We start from the raw sequence: 21,514 nt of genomic DNA, 5'->3' as shown, positions 1-21,514 counted from the left end.
AATGGAAAAAACCTGCAGCCAAGAATACTCTATCCAACAAGGCTATAATTTAGAAGAAGAGATAAAGAGTTTCTCAAACAAATGAAAACTAAATGAGTTCATGACCTCTAAACCAGCCCTGCAAGAATTATTAAAGGGGACTCTTCCAGTGTAAAGGAGAGATCAAAAGTGACAAAGACAAGAAAGGATCAGAGAAAATCTCCAGAAACAACAAAAGAAGTAATAAAATGGCAATAAATATATATCTATCAATAATTACTTTGAATGTAAATGGACCAAACACTCCAATCAAAAGAAATAGGGTGTCAGAATGGATTAAAAAAAAACAAGAGCCATCTATATGCTGCCTATAAGAGACTCATTTTAGACCTAAAGACACTTGCAGATTCAAAGTGAGGTGGTGGAAAAACATTATCATACAATACTTATATAAGACAAACTAGACGTTTTTTCTTGTATTATTTTTATCCTTTTTTGGTATCAGGGTAGTACCGGCCTCGTGGAATGATTCCAAATGTGTTCCCTCTATTCCATTATTTGTAAGATTTGACAAAGATTGTCATTAATTTTTTTTTTCATGTTTGGTAGAATTCACCAATGAAACCATGTGGTCTTGGGCTTTTCTCTGCTCAGGGATTTCGGATTCCCAATTCAACTTTCATTCTTGTCATTGGTCTAAGAAGATTTCTTACTTTCTGGATTCAAGATTCATGATTCAATCTTGGTAACCTGTGGGTTTTAGGAATTGCCTTTTTTTCCCTAAGTTATCTGATTTGTTAGTATATAATTTTTTATACTAATCTATTATCATCTGTTGTATTGTTTCCTCTTCCATTTCTCATTTTGGTTTTTGAGTCTTCATTTTTTTTCTTTGTTAATATAGTTAAAGCATTGCCAATTTTGTTTCTTTTTGGGGGGGGGAACTGGTAATGACTTTCAATGTTATGTGACTGTTTATTCTGGTCTCTATTTTATTTATTTCTGATTTTCTTTGTTATTTCCCTCCTCTACTAAATCTCAGCTAAGTTTCTTCTTTTTCTACTTCCTTGTCGTGTAATGTTAAGTTGTTTACTTCAACTATTTTTCTTAATGCAAGTGTTTATAGCATAAATTTCACTGTAACATCTGCTTTTACTGCATCCCATAGGTTTTGGAACATAGTGTTTTCTTTTTCTTTTGTTTTGAGACATATTTTGATTTGCCATTTGATTTTATTTGGCCCATTGCTTGTGCAGTAGTGTGTTAATATATACATGGTAGATTTTCCAACTTTGTTTTATTGTTGATCTTTAGTTTTGTACCACTGTGGAGAGAAAATATACTTGGTATGATCCCAGTCTTCTTAAATTTCTAATATTTGTTATGTCTCTTTTTATGTGATTTAGCCAGGGGATTCTTCTGTGTGTACTTAAAGAAAATGTGTATTCTATTTTTCTTGGATGGAATATTTTATATATATCTTTTAGAACATGTGTTCTGCAGTATGCTTCAAGTAAAAAATGCTGTTGTTGGAAAAAAAAATACCTTAAACTGAGGGTACTCATTTAGGCAGGGGGGATGAAATAGATGATGGGGATTAACAGTATACTTACCATGATGAACAATAAATAATGTAAAGAATTATTGAATCACTATATTGTACACCTGACACTAATATAATACTGTATGTTAACTACAGTGGAATTAAAAATAACAAAAAATAAAAAAAAATAAAAGCTCACAGAAAAATCACTGTCGTTGTCGGTTTCAATATTAATATCATTGTTTTCTTCTGCTTCAATTTCTCTGGTTAACTGCTCCTCTTCAGCAATAGCACTAGCAATGGCTTCTTCATTGGCCTTTTCTAGACGATCTGCTAGCTCCTCTTTTTTAGCAAGAACTTCTGCCATGGACTATAAAATTAAAAATAAACAAAAGAATGATCAGTTGAGTGGAAAGTTAAGTAATCACTTCTTTATGTTCTAATGACACACTCAACAGTATACAAAAAACACTGATCTGGAATTATAAAAAGTGGGGTTCAGTATAGGTTCAACCACATGCTACCTGTGTGACTTGGATACTTCTTAAAACCAAGAGCATATATTGTATTCCACAAAATGGTACAATAATCCATGACTTACCTTCTTTATCAGACTGCTCTGTATGAGAAACTGTGAAGTTATACAAATAACAGGTATTATGAATGTCAAAGTATGAATTTAGTTTGAGTGCCAAAATTCAAAACAGTTGTAGATCAAATATCTTTAAAACAAAAGAAAAAAAATATATATATAAAAGGAACACAGAAAGATTTTATTCTGTAATGGTGATATTACTTTACGAACATAGAGATCTAACTTAAAAATATGCATTAGAAAAAAATACAAATAATATGCATCCAAATCATTAACTAATAAATCCATATGATAAGCTAAAAATGTATACTAGAAACTCTACAGTAAACACTGAAATAACAAAGAGTTGTGACTAATAAGCCAACAAAGCAGATAAAATGGAATTATTAAACATAATTAATCCAAAAGAAGGGAGAAAGAGAAGAAAAAGGGGGTGAAGAACAGATGAGTCAAAGAGAAAACAAATCGTAAGATGGTATACTTAAAGGAACCATATCAATAATCAATAGTTTGGACTGGAATAGTCTAAATGCCTCAATTAATAGAGATTGTCAAATGGGATAAAAAGCAAGATCCAAACATATGCTGCCCAAAAGAAACTCAATTGAAATATCAGAATATAAACAGATTACAAGTGAAAGTGCTACAATGCTAACACTAATCAAAAGAAAACTGAAGTATTAATATCAGACACAGATTTCACAGCAAAAATATCAGGAGGGATAAGAAAGGTCATTTCATAATGATAAAAGGGTTAATTCATCAAAAAGACAAAACACACCTAACTATTTATGGACTTAATAACAGAGATTCAAAATACATGAAGCAGAAATGGACAGAACTGCAAAAGTAAATAAACTTAAGGGGGATGTAAAAAGGTGCTGCCAGTTTGGAAAACAGTCTGATAATTCCTCAAAAAGGTGAAACGTAAAGTTACCACATGACCCAACAATTCCACTCCTAGGTATTTACCCCGAAGAAATGAAACCATATATCCACCAAAAACATACATACAAACATTTAAAGCAGCATAATTTATAACAGCCAAAAAAAGGAGACAGCCCAAATGTCCTTCAACTGATAAATGGATAACATGTGGCATATCCATATAATGGAGTATTATTTGGCCACAAAAAGGAATGAAGGCTAAAACATCAATGAACCTTGAAAACACCATGCCCAGTGAAGGGCCAGTCACAAAAGACCACATATTATATTCCATTTCAATGAAATGTTCAGAACAGACAAATATACAGAGACAGAAAGCAGATCTGTGGTTATCTAGGGTTGAAAGGGAGTGACTGCTAATTGGTACTGGGTTTCTTTTTGTAGTGATGAAAGTGTCCTAAAACTGATCATGGTGATTGTTGCACAACTCTGTGAACATACTGAAAAATATCAAATTGTAAAATTTAAATGGGTAAATTGTATGTTATGTACATTTTATCTCAATAAAGTTGTATTAAAAAAAAGAAACAGTTTCACAGTTATATTCAGAGATTTCAATACCCGTTTCTCAACTGATAGAACATGTATTGAAAAAGCATGGATCTAAGAGACCTGAACAACACTCTCAACAAAACTGACCTCTAGGTATCTTTGTAGAAGAAATGAAAACATATGTTCAAAACAAAGACAAACATTCATGGTGCCATTATTCATAATAGAGAAACTGGAAATGACTCAAACATCTGTCCACAACTGAATGCATGAACATTCTGTGTGGATGAATGTACTGTGTTACATGCCTACAGCAGAATACTCCTAAAGACAGTAAAAGAATGAACTATTAGTACACGCAACTACATGGATAAACCTCAAAATAATTACGCTGAGTAAAAGAAGCCAAACAAAAGATTATACTACTCCATTTACATAAAGTTCTGAAAATGCCAATCAATATATAATGAGAGCAGAACAGTGATGACCTGGGAAGGAAATACCAGGAAGGAGAGAAGGGAGGGATTACTAAGGGAAATCTGAAAACTTTTGGAGGAAATCATTATGTTCATTTTCTTGATTGTAGCGATGTTTTTATAGGTATAAACACATCAAAATTTTAACAATTTATATATTTTAGATACCTGAAGTTTACTGAAAATCAATTATATCTCTATAGAGGTATCAAAATATGCAAATGCTTGAGCCCCAACTTATAACTGAATTGGTCTGGAGTGGAGCTGGGCACTGGTATCTTTATTAATGCTTTCCCTTTCCTCCCCCACTTCCACCTCCCCTCTTGAGAATCTGCCCCACCAAAACCCAAAAGATTGCCCCTGGGGAATAGAACAGGGGGAGGGAGTTTAGATGAGAGACTAATTCTTTGCATTATAAGCTTTTTCTCTATAAACCCTAGAATATTAACAAACTGACTGCTGTTAATGTGCAACAAAGACCTTACAACTTAAGAACAATTTAAAAATCCAAATATTAAAGTTGAATATATATAACTTTGCAGAAAGTAAGTTCTCACGTGAGCCTATTTGCTCTCCCAATTTTATCTTCCCCAGAGTACATTTCTATTTAGTCTCTGAAGACCTGAAAAGATTTTAATGTAGTAGTAGAGCTTATGGATGAAATTATGATTCAATAACCCATATACAACTTTTAGTATTTTCACACTGTGAAATTCAAATAAATATCTACATATATAATTTTTTTTAATTTCCAAATTTTCATTAAAATTTGAAATTTTAGTAAATCTAAAAACATAGATCCAGTGTACCTAGGTTTTATATTAGCACGTTTTTACAATAGTGGCAAAACTTGACCTTAAATAGAAAGGTTTTAACAGTCATTTTTTTACCAAAATTTCTGTTAAATAAGAGAACTGCAGAATTTTTACCTTTAACCAGCTACATGATGATACTGTATTAAGAAAGAAAAGAAAACCGTTCTCTCATCACTGCAGCAATTCTCTATAATCCCCCACTGAGAACCTAAACAAAGAGGTACATATCTAGAGCAAGCCAAGGACTTATCTCTGCCAAGGCAAATCCAAAAACAAAATTTTTTAAAATCTTAGTTTAGTTAAAATTCCTCTAACAACTCTAAGAATATATTAACATTCATATTTAAAGCAGAGTATGTAAAGTATGTAAATCTGATCCTTAAAATAACCAAGAGTTTTTAATATTCTACCACAAGATTTATTTACATATGTGATCAAAATAAAATGGATGAAAGAAGAATTTTTAAATACTTATTTAATGCTTATTTAAGTATAGGATTTTTTCCTCTTTTGAAATTTGATTCTCACAGAATCAATTCACAAAATAATTTTTTTTTTAAAGATTTTATTTATTTGAGAGAGAGAATGAGATAGAGAGAGAGCATGAGGGGGGAGGGTCAGAGGGAGAAGCAGACTCCCTGCTGAGCAGGGAGCCCGATGCAGGGACTCGATCCTGGGACTCCAGGATCATGACCTGAGCCGAAGGCAGTCGCTTAACCAACTGAGCCACCCAGGCGCCCCCACAAAATAAATAATTTAATATGATATCTAGCTATGAAAATAAAAAATATAAAAATGATCAATTTCTATCCCATACATTAAGTTTAGTATTTATATGACCATAATTATATTCAAATTTTTAAAAACAGTCACACTAAAAGAGCCAAGTTAAAATACAATTTGCTCTTTATTCCTTATTTTAAAAATTTAAATGTTTTTCTTATTACTACAACCTTCATTTTTCCCTTAACCCTTATCAAGTTTCATCTGTATCTAACGTTATTATGTTTATGAAATGTAAAATTTGGTCTAATACCATCTGTTGATAGCATCTTTCAGCATGATGAGGCATTAAGTTTTGAAGAAAACTATAGTATACAGTAGCCATTTAAAAAATAAAATTTGAGTAATTTTTCTCAACAAATGTTTATATGTGCCTACTTCTTTTGAAAGTTACTTTTAAATTAGAATGACCCATTCTGGATTATCCTCAGGTCAAGTATCTTAATACTAAAGTGAGAAACAAAAAGACATGAGGACAAATAAGCAGTCATCCAAAAACATAAACCTATAATTCCAAATCAATGCATTTTTAAAGGTTCTGCAACGGGAATGGTGAATAAATTTCATCTTAAAGACCAACGCCAAGCAAATGATAGAGGCTATTTAAAGTACTAACAAGAGAATTTTTAAAAGTCCAGTAGGCAGCATTTCCCATCCATCAGAGTGCTAGATGCTGCATGGAAGACTTTATTATTACTGGTTTAGTTTCTTAATGCCAGACTAAAGAACATTTGATCAAATCACAAAATGAATGATTTTAGCAATAGTTATTTAACTTGGACAGTCTCATCTTCTTCCTCTACAAAACAAATAGAATCTTAACTATATCAAAATCTTGCTATAAGAATAAAAAGTTAAAATGAAATAACACATATAAAATGCTTTATAAAGTATTAAAATAATACACAACACAATTTATTTTTATTATTAGGGTTTATGCCCTTTTAATGTATTTACTCAGAATTCTGATAAGTTGTTCTTACCAAGTTAGCAGCACTCACATTTGAAATATCTGAAGGGTCCATTTCACTTTCTATCCCTGCTTTCTCTGCTGAAAACATGTCATTTGCTTGCAAAGGAGGTGTGTCAGCTTGCTGAGTAATTGAAACACACTCCGTATCAATGTGAACAGCAGGTATTTCAGAAGTTCGCACAGAACTGTCTTGTAAAGTACTACTGCCAGAGTTCTTGACATCATCCAATGTACTCACTGTGAACTAACAAAACACATTTACAGAATGAATCAGAGATAATAAAAAATACTCACAAACTACTCCATTCTAGAAAAACTGATTATACTAAATCTATCAACTAAAAAAGTAGTTTACTGGCTGACAGACAACTCATTCGTCCTTTTTTATGTTTCAAGTTTAAAAAAAGAAAAAGAAACATTAAGCAGCAACAAATTTTATTTGCACACCTACTATGCATAGGGCACTGTCTGAAATGCTTTATGAAATAAAGCTATATTATAATTACATTTTATTTTAGTAGGCTGATTCTTTATTTCACATAGCTCACAAAAGAAATTCTAGTCACAAGTATAATACTTTGTCTTATATTCAAATAACTAAAGGTATTTACATGGTTTTTCCAAAAGTTGTCTGTCTATTATCAAATGAAGGCACTTTTCACCAAAATATACACTTTGAGGGCATTTTATTCAAAACATGACATTTGCTCTCTTTAAATAACATTAACAAACCTTAAAGTATCTTTCATGTAAAACCACATGGTACACAATACCAATTCTCAGATCTAAAAGAGAAATATACCATAAAAAATATAATATACCTGAGCATGAAGTCTCATCCATTATGTAATTCCTATCTAGATTTCCATATCCTCCCCATTACCCTTTAGGAATATTTAACACATAACTAACAGAGATAGGAAAACTAAGTCAAACAACATATTGTCTTAGGCCAAATACATATCCATTTTTTTTAACTTTCCAATTTAGTAAATAGAAACAAGTTTTTATTTTCACATAACAGAGTATAGAAAGAACGCTGCTGTGTTTTCCAATTATATTCAGAGTAATGAGCTCCAAGTAGAACTAAAATCTAAAATTGTGAATTTAAAATCCACTCACACTATTTAAATCACATTAGATAAACATTGCAGTGGCTATAAAACTCCCATTTTGATTATTTATATAAATATTAAACTTTGTCAAGTCTTATAAACTACTTTAAAAATCCTACTATTGGTCAAAACTTAAAAGTGTCTCAAAGTGTTGATTTTAGTGTAAGTATTATTTAAGTTGTATCACATTGTTTATATTACTATCGACATTATCTATACATTAGTCACCACAGTTTATAATCTTCTTGGCAATATTTATATTAACATTACTGATGTTTACAATATAGTCAACCCTGTTTGTTAAAAAATCAATATCATTTATACAACAAAACCAAAGCTAAGCTATAAAGTAATGTTGAAAAAATATATAAATATGCTAATTCCATTTTTAGAATAAAGTGGAAAAAACAAATGTTATCAATTAGCTTAGACACCAACAGCAATGAACTTTTTATATTGAAATATTTTAGCAATACTTTAATTACTCAAAAGCTGTATGTATGGGTTATCCCTAAAATCCCAAATCATGTAAATTTATTCATTACACAAAACCAGTATAATTATTATATTGTTAAATTTTATAGCTAAAATATACGTTAGCAAAAAGTGATTTTTTTTCTGTTGTCTTTGTTGTTATTACTGGTTTTCCTCTTTCTTTCTTTTCTTTACTGGACAAAATGACAAGATGGAGAAATTCACACAAAAAGAAAAGAACAGGAGGTAGTACTCATTGCCAGAGATTTAATCGATAAAGACATAAGTAAGATGTCTGAAGTAGAATTTAAAACAACGATTATAAAGATACTGGCTGGGCTTGAAAAGAGCATAGAATACACTAGAGAATCCCTTACCATAGAGATAAAAGAACTAAAATCTAGTCAGGCCAAAATTAAAAATGCTATTACCAAGATGCAGTCCCAAGTAGAGGCCATAAAAATGAGGATGAACGAAGCTGAACTATATGCTAAGTGATATAAAAAGATTTCTTGGGGCACCTGGGTGGTCCAGAGGGTTAAGTGTCTGATTCTTGATCTCGGTTCAGGTCATGATCTCAGTTCAGGTCATGATCTCAGGATCATAAGATCAAGCCCTCTGTGCTCAGCGGGGAGTCTGCCTGAGAGTCTCTCCTTCTCCCTGTGTCCCTCCCCCCCATGTGCACAGGCTCACTCTAATAAATAAAATAAACTAAAAAAAAAAAAAAAGAAAACCAATTTTAAAAAAGAGAGAGATTTCTTCATCAAGTTTAACATTAAAAGGTTTCTTAAAGGTATATCCAACAAAAGTACTGATTATTTCCTATGTGTTTAGGACTTGCTCCATAATGTGGGAAATTATTTTTTTTAAGATTTTATTTATTTTATTTGACAGAGAGAGACAGCAAGAGAGGGAACACAAGCAGGGGGAGTGGAAGAGGGAGAAGCAGGCTTCCTGCTTAGCAGGGAGCCCGATGCGGGGCTCCATCCCAGGACCCTGGGATCATGACCTGAGCTGAATGAAGGCAGACGTTTAATGAATGAGCTACCCAGGTGCCCCATAATGTGGGAAATTAAAAGGCAACATAAGACACTGTTCACAAGGAACTTCCAATCTCACATAGGCATATATACATTAAAGAGTTACAGAACATCAGGAACAATGTATAATTAAGAGCCATTATCATTATTAAGAACAAAAACATGGAAGTTGAGTACAGTTTCCAATAAAAATAAATATCCTAGAGGTAAAGAGAGAACACTTTAAAAAGCAGATACTATTCCAAATCGAAAAATGTAACTATTTTTCAACTTTTATACTTGTCATATCAAAGAATATCTCTTATATTTCATTTTACATAAAATTATACTAGTTGAACATGAATCTTTATGTAAACAAATACCTGAAAAATTCATTCATCAAGGAAGTAAAATAAATTTCAAATGGACTAATAGAAATACCTAGAATATCAGCTTTAAAGAACTGTATTAAATATTAGGAAATTACTCTACACTTGAATTGCAGGACATAAAAGGAGAGCAAGTCCAAAAGATCCTTTCTTTCATCATCATTTTTAATAACACTCCAAATGAAGCAGTAGGATACCACTTAAAACAAGTAATCAACAAACTTGGGCAAACTAATATCCTATGCCTCTAAATGCCCTCTAAGGGCAATCACTTTATTTCTATCAAAAATACATAAGCTAGTGGTTTTAAGTATGTATGGAATGTTATGATAGGACATAGTAGTAGTGGTGGTCAGACAAATGGAAATGGTGGGGAGACAAAAATATACATGTGAAATAAACTCAGTATTTTAATAAAGTATAAAAAAAAAAATACATAAGCTAGGGTGCCTGGATGGCTCAGTTGGTTAAGTGACTGCCTTCAGCTCAGGTCATGATCCTGGAGTCCCAGGATCGAGTCCCGCATCAGGCTCCCTGCTCAGCAGGGAGTTTGCTTCTCCCTCTGACCCTCCCCCCTCTCATGTGCTCTCTCTCTCTCATTCTCTCTCTCAAATAAATAAAATCTTTAAAAAAAAAATACATAAGCTAACTTGGATAATGAACTGAAAAACATTCTACAAAATAAGAAATGCAAAGTATTCTTCAAAAACATTAACAGTGAAAGACAAAAATAAACTGAAAAACTGTCCCAGGTGAAAGATATTTAAAAAAAAAAAGCTAAATACAATGTGTGATTCTAGATTGGATCCTGGCTCAGGGAAAAAATTCTATAAGGAAATTACTGGGATGTGAATATGAATTATAAATTAAGTGAAAACACTACATAGATGCTAAATTCCCTGAATTTTACAATTAAAATGGTTAAGTAAGAGTTTCTTTATTCCTTGGAGATTATTTAAGTGAATGGTTATGATGTTTGCATATTACTCTCAAATGTTTAGCATACAATATGTGTTTTTGATATATCAATATAGAGAGAAAAGAAAAAAATGAGACAAATGTTAATCTGTGAATCTAGGTAAAAGGTATAGGAGGGTTCATTGTTCATTCATGTAACTTTTCTTGAGATCTGAAATATTTCACAATAAAAAGTTAAGTAGGAAAATAAGACATTCCAGCATAGACATATCTTTTATAAAAAGGCAATAAAAGGATTTTCAGAATGTACTACCTGGGTTCTTTCAGCAAGAGGATGGTCACAAGAGTGTAAGGAGTCTTTGGACCGAGATTCTATAGTATTAGAAGGTCCATCTCCAGGAAATTCACCTTTCCGTATGCTTTCATCAGGTAAAAGATGTATATTTTCTTTATCACTGTCATCCTTTGACCTTAATGTTTCTGTTGCTACTGAAACTTTTGTCATCACTGCTGTTGATCGTGAACGAACAGGCCTTCCTCTTTGAACAGTCTCCCATCCTTCAGCATCTTTCCGTTCTATGCAGTTGAGGGAAGGAAATAAATCAAGATTTCTTTAGATGATATTTTCAAAAATCTATAAAATAAAAACATTTTCCAATCTAATTCCCATTAAATGTAACTAATATACAAACATGACACTAATTATTGTGCAAAGCATAATGTGTGTGTGTATGTGCATGTGTAATATCTAATACAACTACACAAATATTTCCCTATTTTACAAATGACAAAACTGAGATTCAGATTAAGACTGATATAAGGCCACAGAGTCAGAAAGTAATAATAAACATTTATACAGTGTATACTATACGCTAACACTGTTCCAAGTGTTTTACACAGAATAACTCCTAATCTTCACAACCCTGTAATACAGAACTATCATCCCAAATTTATCATTGATAAAATCTATCACTTGTCATTTCATTTACTCCATTTGTCATTCAGAAAAATGAGACAAAGAGAGATTAAGTAATTTCCCAAGGTTGCACACCCAGAAAAGGTAAAGCCAAGATGCAAGTCCAGACAAATTGGTTCTGGTGTCCATGTCCCATTGGTTACAAAAAAACTGCCTCTCTATCTTTCAAAATCCAAACATAGGCCTACCTCCAAAGTCCAAGATTTTTTCCTCTATCCTAATGTACTAATGACATACATTTGGCTTAAAAAAAACTATTAAGACTACAGACTGTTAATTGAAGGAATTGAAGGAATCCTAGAGGATCTAATCCAATATTTCACCACGTATACAAGGAAATTGAGGACCTGTGTCCAAAGTTCACACAGCAAAATAGCCTAAAATAAATAAGACTCTTCCACTGAAGTATTTCAAAATGTCACAGCCTGAGGTATATATGTTTATAGTGATGTATATAGCTATAATTTTTAAATTTTATAGGCTAATTGTACTCTTTCAAAATTAATACGAAGACTTCCAGTTCTGGCCAAGATGGAATAGCCCACCTTCATCTCCAGGTCCTCCTCCTTATGAGAGAAAGCCTTGGACAAAACATGTAAAATAAATTTAGGAAGATTTTAAGAGACAGAAAGAAGTACGAGGACTGCCAAGAGACCCTGAGACTTAAAAAGCAGCACAGCAGTGAGTTCTCGAGGTTTCCTTATTATACTCCAGACAGGACGCCATACAAGCCTCCAACTCTGAAGGACCAACAGGCATAAACAAACTAAGCATGAGCAAAACCTGTTTTGCCAAGCCAAAGGACAGGGAAAAGAAGAGCCTAACAAAACAGAAAATCTTTTTGAAGATATTCACTCTATTCCAGCTGAAGATCCATGGAAATCCTGTGCCTATGGTCTCAATAGGGTAAGCGGGAACCTGAAGTTCCATTGCCAACTAGCAGAAGCAGATAGTGGTCCAATTCCCCCACCAAAGTAGTGTCAGCAAAGTTGAATGGTGAGTTGAACTTCCACCTCCAACTGGCATTGACAGAACTAAATAAGACAGCAGGAACTGGAGTTGTTCATCACTCCACTTTCGCACACCCTTACTGTCAGTGTGGCCCAGTGGGAAGATGAACCTCCATAACCCACTGAGCAGAAATGAGACTGAATGACGCAGTAGAAGTCAGAACTGGTAGAAAGTGGTCCTCCCTACCCCCAGGGTCAGCAGGGCCCAATGGTGAGCACAGCCTCCACTTCCATTCAGCATCAAAGGCAGAGTGTGAAATAGGGACCAGTCAATATTCTGTTCTCCCCCTCCACCAGTATCAGCAGATCTCTGTAGAAAGCTGAGTTTCCACCCGACCAACATTAATACAACAAAATGAAGTGGTGGAGGGCAGATTTACTTGGCACTTGGATCTCCCTGCCCCTTGCCATGGTATCAACAGGGCCAAGCAGGGAGCTAAGATCCCACCTCACTCTACAGCAACAAGATGGCGTGAGTTGTCCTCCTTTCACTTTGCCCCTCCCTAGCTCTGGGGGACCCAAAGAAGAGATGAGTATATACCACCAGGGGGAGCCAAGGAGATGGTAAAAGGTGGTGCCCCAATTTTGCTGGGAAAGTGTCACTGGGAACAAGAACAGAGTTTCAGGGACATGTGGGCCAATAATAAAAGAGGTAACGTGTGTCATCAGAGTCCCAGAAGGAGAGGAGAGAGAGTGTAGAACTAAAGAAGTATGTGAAGAAAGAATGGCTGAAAATGAGCCAAACTTAATGAAAGACATAAAACTACAGATTCAAGAAATTAGGAAATATGTCCCCCCAAACCCAGGCTAAGACACATCATAATTAAACCATTGAAAAAAAAAATTATTGAAAGCAGCCACAGGGAAAAATATCCATAGAACAACATAAATTCTAATGACAGCAAATTTCTCGTATGAAATATTGCTGGCTAGGAGGAAGTGACACATTTTTCAGGGACTGAAAGAATGTCAGTTGCAAATTCTATATCCAGTGAAAATATCCCTCAGGAATGAAGAGTAAATAAAGGCATTCTCAGATGAAGGAAAAACTGAAAGAACATATCAATGGTAAACCTGCCATTGAAGAATGGCTAAAGGAAGCTCCCTAAAGAAAAATGAGTAAGAGAAGACGGTTTAAAACAAATCAAACAGGGAATACTGAAATGAGTAAAAATGGAGATAAACAAACTATTCTCATTTTCTTGAATCATGTTTGAAAGTAAAACAAAAAATTAAAACACCACTTGATGTAGGAAACAATATAATTAAGACAGTTACATATAGAAGTAGCGAGAATAAAGGGAAACAATTAGAAGGTTTCTACATTTCACTCATGGTGGTAAACATCAAAGCCAGTAGAGTATGATAACTTAACATATGTACAATGTAATACCTAAGGCAACAACTATAAAAAAAACTGTACAATAAAATATACTCCAAAACACTATAAATATGTCAACATGGAATCATAAAAAAATGGCCAAGTTACCCACAAGAAAGCAAAAAAAGGGAAACAGTAGAAAAAGAAACAAAGAAAACAGAAAAATAATAAAATGACATGCCTATATCCTACCCTAACATACCAATAATTACCCTTAATTATAAAAGGTCTAAATATACCAAGTGATAAAGACTAGCACAGTATATTTAAAAATACAATTGAGTTATATGTTATCTACAAGAAATTCACTTAAATACAAGGTCATAGGTAAATTCAAAGTGAAAGTATAGAAAAAGATGCACCGTGCAAACATTAATAAGGAAAGGAGTAGTTATATTAATATCAGATATAGTAGACTTCAGAGCAAAGAAAACCACTAAAGAAATAAAGATACAGTATATAATGTATAATATATATATACATTCCACAATGAAGATACACATCCCTAAATTCATATATACCAAACAGAAACTCAAGATACACAGAGAAAAAGTTGATAAGGCTGAAAGGAAAAAGAGAAGAATACAGTTATATCTGGGGATTTCTAATTCACTCCCAGGAATTGACAGAACTAGATATAAAATCAGCAAGTATATAGAATTGAACATACAATCAACCAACTTGAAAAAACAGCATATAAAGAACAGTCTATTCAACAACAGTAAAAAAAATTTTTTTCAAATATATACAAAACATTCAGTATGATAGACCATATTCATTCTATAAAATAAACTTCTATGGACCAATTCTGCAGTTAATACAAACTACCAAAACTCAACCAAGATGAAATAGACTATCTGAATAGTCTCATAATTATTATAGACACTGAATTTGTACTTTAAAAGCTCCCCCCAAAAAATCTCCAGCCCCAGACAGTTTCTCTGGCAATTTCTACAAAACACTTTTAAAAGGATTAACACTAATTTTACACAAACTATTCCAGAAAATTGAAGAGGAGAGAATACTCCCCAAGTTATAAGCCTAGTTTTACCTTGATACAAAAACACATAAAGACAGTACATAAAAATAAAACTAAATAACAATATTTCTCATGAGCTTAAATGTAAAAATCATCAACAAAATATCAGCATATCAAATCTAGCAATGTATAAAAAGAATTACAAACCATGACCAAGTGGAATTAATTTCAGGTATGCAAACCTGGTTCAACATTCAAAAAATTCAATGCAATCCACGACTGTCAACAGACTAAACAAGGAAAATCATATGATCTTATTAACTGATAGAGAAAAAGTATTTCACAAACTCTCTTACCCATTCAAGAGAAAAACTCATTAAACTATAATATAGGGGAACTTACTCAACTTGATAAAAAGTATCTACAAAAAGCCTACAGCTAGGAGCACCTGGGTGGCTCAGTCCTAATGTATCTGCCTTGTCTCAGGTCATGATCTCAGGGTACTGGTGTTGAGCCCGGACTCAGGCTCCCTGCTCAGCGGAAGTCTGCTTCTCCTCCCTCTCCCTCTGCCCCTAGCCCTGCTCATGCTCTGTCTCTCTCTCAAATGAATAAATAAGATCTTAAAGAACAAAAAATAAAGCAAAGGAAGAAATAAAACTGTCCCTAATTTCAGATGATATGATTGTCTACACAGAAAACCCCAGGGAATACACATAAAATATCCAGAATTATTCATAAATTCAGTAAAGTTGTAGGATATAGGTCCATGCACAAATCCATTGCATTTGTATATACTAACAGTGAACATGTGGAAACTGAAATTAAAAACAATTTACAATTACACTGGGGTGCCTAGGTGACTCACTCAGTTAAGCATCTCCTTCGGCTCAGGTCATGATCCCAGGGTCCTGGGATCCAGCCCTGCATCTGGCTCCCTGCTCATTGGGCAGTCCCCTTTTCCCTCTCCCTCTACCCCTTCCCTCTACTTTTGCTCTCTCTCTCTCAAATAAATAAATAAAATCTTTTTAAAAAATTTACAATTACACTGAAGAAAATGAAATATTTAGTAATAAATCTAACAAAAAAGGTACAGTATGTGTATCCTAAAAATTACAAAAGACTGATGAAAAAAAAGACCTAATAAATGGAAATACATACCATGTTCATTAGAAAATAAATGTTGATTAGAAAATTCAGCATAGTAAAAATGTTGGTTCTCTCTAAAATGATCAATAGCTCTAATATAATTTCTATCAAAATCCCAGCAACATTTTTTTAGATATTAGAGAAGCTTATTCTAAAATTTATATAGGAAGACAGTACTAAAATAGTTAAAAACAATTTTTAAGGAGAAGAATAAAGTAAAAGCAATTACTCTACTCAATGTAAGGCTTACCACAGAGCAAGAGTAATCAAGACAGTACAGTACGGGTGGAACAAGAGAACACAGATCAATGAACTAGAATACAAAACCGAGAAATATATCCACACAAATATGCCCAACTGATTTTTGACAAAATTTCAAAAGAGAATATTTAACAAATGGTGGGGGAGCAATAAGACATCCACAGGCAAAACATAAACCTCCATCTAAAACTCACACTTCACCCAAAAATTGACTCAAAATGTGTCACTAATTTAAGATGTAAAACTACAAAACCTTAGGAAAAACAAAACAAAAAATATCTTCCGAACATGCTAGACAAATGAGTTCTTATACTTGACACCAAAAGCATGATCCATAAACAGAAGGCCTAATGGACCTCACCAAAATTGAAAATTTTCCCCTGCAACAAACTCTATCAAGAGAATGAAAAGATAAACAACAGTCCAACAAAGGACTAATGTCTAGAATATAGAAATAATGCTCAAAATTCAACAGTAATATTACAAACAATACAAGTAGAAAATGGGCAAAAGAAGCGAACAAACATTACACCGAAGGGTATATACAAATGACAAATAAGTACACAAAAGATGTTCAATATCACTAGCCATTAGAGAAATGCAAATTAAAAGCCACAATGAGATATCACACTATACCTATCAGAATAGCTAAATAAAATATAGTAAAAAATACTGGTGGAATCCATGGCTAGAAGGGTGTTAAGTAAAGGGTATGAGATTTCTTTTATTACTTTCCAGTTCCACTGAGATATAATTGACATATAACATCATATTAGTTTAAGGTACAACATATTGTTTGATATATGTATATATCAAGAAATGATTACTGAAATAATTTTAATTAATATCCAGCACCTCACCAAGTTACAAATATTTTTTCTTGAGATAAGAACGTCTAAGTTCACTCTCTTAGCAACTTTGAAATATATATACACCACATGTTCTTTATCCAAATATTCATTATCTCATGGATCAATGGGCACTTAAATTGTTTCTATATTTTGACTATTGTAAATAATCTTGCTACAAACAATCTTGCTATGAACAAGCACAGGTATCTTTTCAAGGTAGTGTTTTCATTTCTTTTGGCTATATACCCCGAGGTGGGATTGCTGGATCATATGGCAGTTCTATTTTAATTTTTTGAGGAAACTCCATACTGTTTATGTGGCTGTAACAATTTACATTCCCACCAACAATGTACAAAGGTTCTCTTTTCTCCACATTCTCTCCAACATTTGTTATCTCTTGTCTATTTGATGACAACCATTCTGACAGATGTGAGGTGATATCTCATTTTGTTTTTTATTTGCTTTTGCTAATGACTTATGTTGTTGAGCACCTTTTCAGGTACCTGAGGCCAGTTGGATACTATTTTTGGAAAAATGTCTATTCAGATCCTCTGCCCATTTTTTAAATTATATTGCTTGTTTTCTGATACAGTGTTGTATGAGTTCTTTATATATTTCGGATGTTAACCCCAATCAGATATATCGCAGTATTTTGCAGATATTTGCAAGTATTTTCTCCCATTCTATAGGTTACCTCTTCATTTTTTTTGTTTCCTTTGCTATACAGAGCTCTTTAATTTGAAGTAGTCATGCTTGCTTTTTGCTTTTGTTGCATTTGCTTTTAGTGTCAAATCCAAAAATTCAATGCCAAGAGGTATCTTTTCGAGGTGATGAAAATGTTGACTGTGATTATGGTACTACATACGTGTGAATATACTAACAATAGATTAATTGTATATTTTAAATGGATGAATTATATGGTATATGAATTGTATTTTAACAAAGGTGGTATAAAAAATTAATAGGAAAAAGTAGGCTGATTTCTGAAACTTATTTCTGGAAAATTGAAAACTTAATCACAGCTGAAAACTACATGTTTTATGGGTATCAAGACCATACCACCAAATGAATCACTAAAGGGAAGGAATTTTATTTCAAGGGGAAAAAAAATACTTACAAAATGCATATCCCTCTAACTGGGAATGTTAACTCACTATCCTATTTTTAAAAATACAACTGTGATAGTATTGTATATTATATTTTAAAATAAAGATAAGACAGACATGTAATCTTTTATTTCAAAGGTCTAGACTTGGAAATCTCTATGGGGAAAGGATGTTTAAATTTCTTTTGTGATGATTCTCATATATGCAATACAGAAAAAAATAGTATTATGAGCCCCACATTCCAATCACCCAGCTTAATAATTATCAACATTCTGCCACTGTTATTTCATCTAGTTCCCCTTCCCTACTCTTTTTCTGAAAGATTTTAAAGCAAATTCTAGACTTCATTACCATTTCTGCTGCAGATATTCAGTATGTGCCTTTAAAATAATTTTTTTTAAAAAAATATAACAATTATGGTAAACAACAAAATTAATATTATACCTTAAATCATACACTATCCAAGCTGTGACCAATTTTCATCCATATTAAACATTCAAAAATTTAGCATGTTATATATCAGTCTTTTTTTTCTTTCAAGATTTTATTTAAATTCAAGTTAGTTAACATATCCTGTAGTATTAGTGGTCAGGGGTAGAATTTAGTGATTCATCACTTGCATATAACACCCACTGTTCATTACATCAAGTGCCCTCCTTAATGCCCATCACCCATTTACCCAATCCCCCAACCCAGCTCCCCTCCAGCAACCCTCAGTTTGTGCCCTATAGTCATTAAGAGTCTCTTATGGTTTGCCTCCCTCTCAGATTTCAACTTATTTTATTTTTCCTTCCCTTCCCCTACGTTCATCTGTTTTCTTTTTTAAATTCCACATGAGTGAAATCATATGGTATTTGTCTTTCTCTGACTGACTTATTTAGCTTAGCATAATACCCTATACTTCCAACTATGTCATTGCAAATGGCATGATTTAATTCTTTTTCGGTGAGTAATATTCCATAATATATATATATACACACACACACACACACACACACACATATACACATATGTATGCATATGTATATATATATACCACATCTTCCTTATCCATTCATCAGCCAATGGACATTTGTCTTCTAAATATGTATAAAGAGGAAACAGGAAAGATGGTGGAGCAATAGGGGACCCTGTTTCAACTGGCCCCCTGAATTTAGCAGGATATCTACTGAACCGTTCTGAACACACATGAAATCAGCATAAGATGTAATAATATATATCTGGATCTCTACAAGCAGAGAAACTCCAAAGGTGGCGAGGTAGGAAGGGCGGAGTCTGTGGGCAGATATTGGAGGATAAGCAGAAGGGGTAGGGAGCCACCATAAGCTGGCTCCTGGAAAGTGATATAACACCAGAGTCCAAAAGGGTCCTGCACTGAGGACCAGGCAAAAACTCGAAGAGTGGTAGTGACCATGGAAGGGCTTAGAGCAGTGCTCAGACAGGATCCAAGAGCTGCAGGTGCGCAAGCACCGACTCGGAGCAGATCCCAGTTTTAGAAGCAAAAAAGGCAGAGACAACGCCCGGGCCCTGGGGTCAAACTCTGGAGAGTTTCTGTGGGTGTGACCGCCAAGGGAGGCTAAAGTTTTCAGCAGCGCATACAGAAACGGAGACTGTGTGTCCTGGAGGGCTCAGTGAAGAGCAGACTGCATTTCTCGGCTCTCCAGCAGAGGTTTGGGTGTGGCCATTTTTGCTCTGACTCTCAGAAGAAACTCTGAAGGCCCTAAGAGAACAAAAGCTCAAAAAACTGGTTTCCACTGAGCCCAGCTCCACCCCCACACAGGAAACACTGGTTTCCACTCTGCCCATGCAGGGTTGACTGAGAAACAGTGGGGCAGTCCCCTCCCCCAGAAGACAGGCTGGAAGAACAAGAGGTCGACAAACCTGGAGTCTCCATAAAATGGGTGCATCTTGTTTGGGTCGTGGTTACTACCATGCACACCTCAACCACCCCTCAACAGAATGACTAGGAGGAAGAACTCCCAATAAAGAAAGGAACCAGACCTAATGGATATAGATATAAGCAAGATGTCAGAGATAGACTTCAGAGTAGCAAGTATGAAGCCGGTATCTAGGCTTGAGGAAAATATTAGCAACAATATAGAATCTCTAAGGACAGAAATGAGATCTATCAGACCGGACTTAAAAATGCTATGAGTGAGGGGCGCCTGGGTGGCTCAGTCGTTAAGCGTCTGCCTTCGGCTCAGGTCATGATCCCAAGGTCCTGGGATCGAGCCCCGCATCGGGCTCCCTGCTCAGCGGGAAGCCTGCTTCTCCGTCTCCCACTCCCTCTGCTTGTGTTCCCTCTCTCGCTGTGTCCCTCTGTCAAATAAATAAAATCTTTAAAAAAAAAAATGCTATGAGTGAGATGCAGTCTAAACCAGATACCCTAACAGACAGGATAAATGAGGCAGAAGAACAAATTAGTGAGCTAGAAGATAAGATGATAGAAAGGAAGGAAGCCGAGGATAACTGGGATAAACACCTAGAAGCCCATGAGAACAGACTTAGAGAAATCAAAAGTTCAAATATCAGAATTCATGGGATCCCTGAGAGGGTGGAGAGGACGAGAATGTATGTTTGAGCAAATCATAGCTGAGAGCTTCCCTAATCTGGGGAAGGAAACAAGCATTTGTGTCCAGTAGGCAGACAGGACCCCTCCAAGATTGGTAAGAACAGACCAACACCCCGGGACATAATAGCAAAAACATTAGAGCCAAGGAAACTATCCTGAGAGAAGCTAGGAGGAAGAGATTTCTTACGTACAAAGGGAGGAACATTAGAATAATGTCAGACCTGTCCACAGAGACCTGGCAAGCCAGGAAAGGCTGGCAAGATATATTCTGGGTACTAAATGAGAAGAACATGCAGCCAAAAATACTTTATCCACCAAGGCTGTCATTAAGAATGGATGGAGAGACAAGGAGCTTCCAGGACAGGCAGAAACTAAAACAATATGTGACCACCAAGCTGGCCCTGCAAGAAATATTAACAGGGATTCTATAAAAAATGAAAGAACCCAAGAGTAATAGAGACCAGAAATTTAAAGAGACAATCTACAGAAATACGGACTTCACGGGCAATAAAATGGCACTAAAATAATATCCTTCAGCAGTCACTCTCAACATGAATGGCCTAAATGCTCCCCTGAAACGGCACAGGGTTGAAGAATGGATAAGACGACACCACCATTCCATACCTGTCTACAAGAGACTCATTTTGAAACTAAAGATATCTCCAAATTGAAAATGAGGGAATGGAAAACCATCTATCATGCCAATGGTCCTC

At 34.3% G+C, this 21,514-nt stretch overlaps 1 protein-coding gene across 2 annotated transcripts in view; it reads right to left on the bottom strand.

The window, feature by feature from the left end:
- The window catches only part of SCAPER (S-phase cyclin A associated protein in the ER), a 523,695-nt gene that overhangs the window by 378,964 nt on the left and 123,217 nt on the right, over positions 1 to 21,514 (bottom strand). Inside the window, exons 9-11 of one of the 2 annotated variants that reach the window (XM_044917799.1) lie at positions 10,833 to 11,095; positions 6,633 to 6,848; positions 1,722 to 1,892 (exon numbers count right to left, since the gene is read on the bottom strand). In XM_044917799.1, coding sequence (XP_044773734.1) covers positions 1,722 to 1,892; positions 6,633 to 6,848; positions 10,833 to 11,095 — 650 coding nt within the window. Of the gene's footprint in view, positions 1 to 1,721; positions 1,893 to 6,614; positions 6,849 to 10,832; positions 11,096 to 21,514 lie in introns of both variants that reach the window. The other variant, XM_044917800.1, reaches the window with a different exon arrangement.

This window comes from Neomonachus schauinslandi, chromosome 9 (genome assembly GCF_002201575.2).
Source record: "Neomonachus schauinslandi chromosome 9, ASM220157v2, whole genome shotgun sequence".
In the NCBI taxonomy this organism is placed as follows: Eukaryota; Metazoa; Chordata; class Mammalia; order Carnivora; family Phocidae; genus Neomonachus; species Neomonachus schauinslandi.
This window is presented reverse-complemented; position numbering and strand designations above follow the sequence as displayed.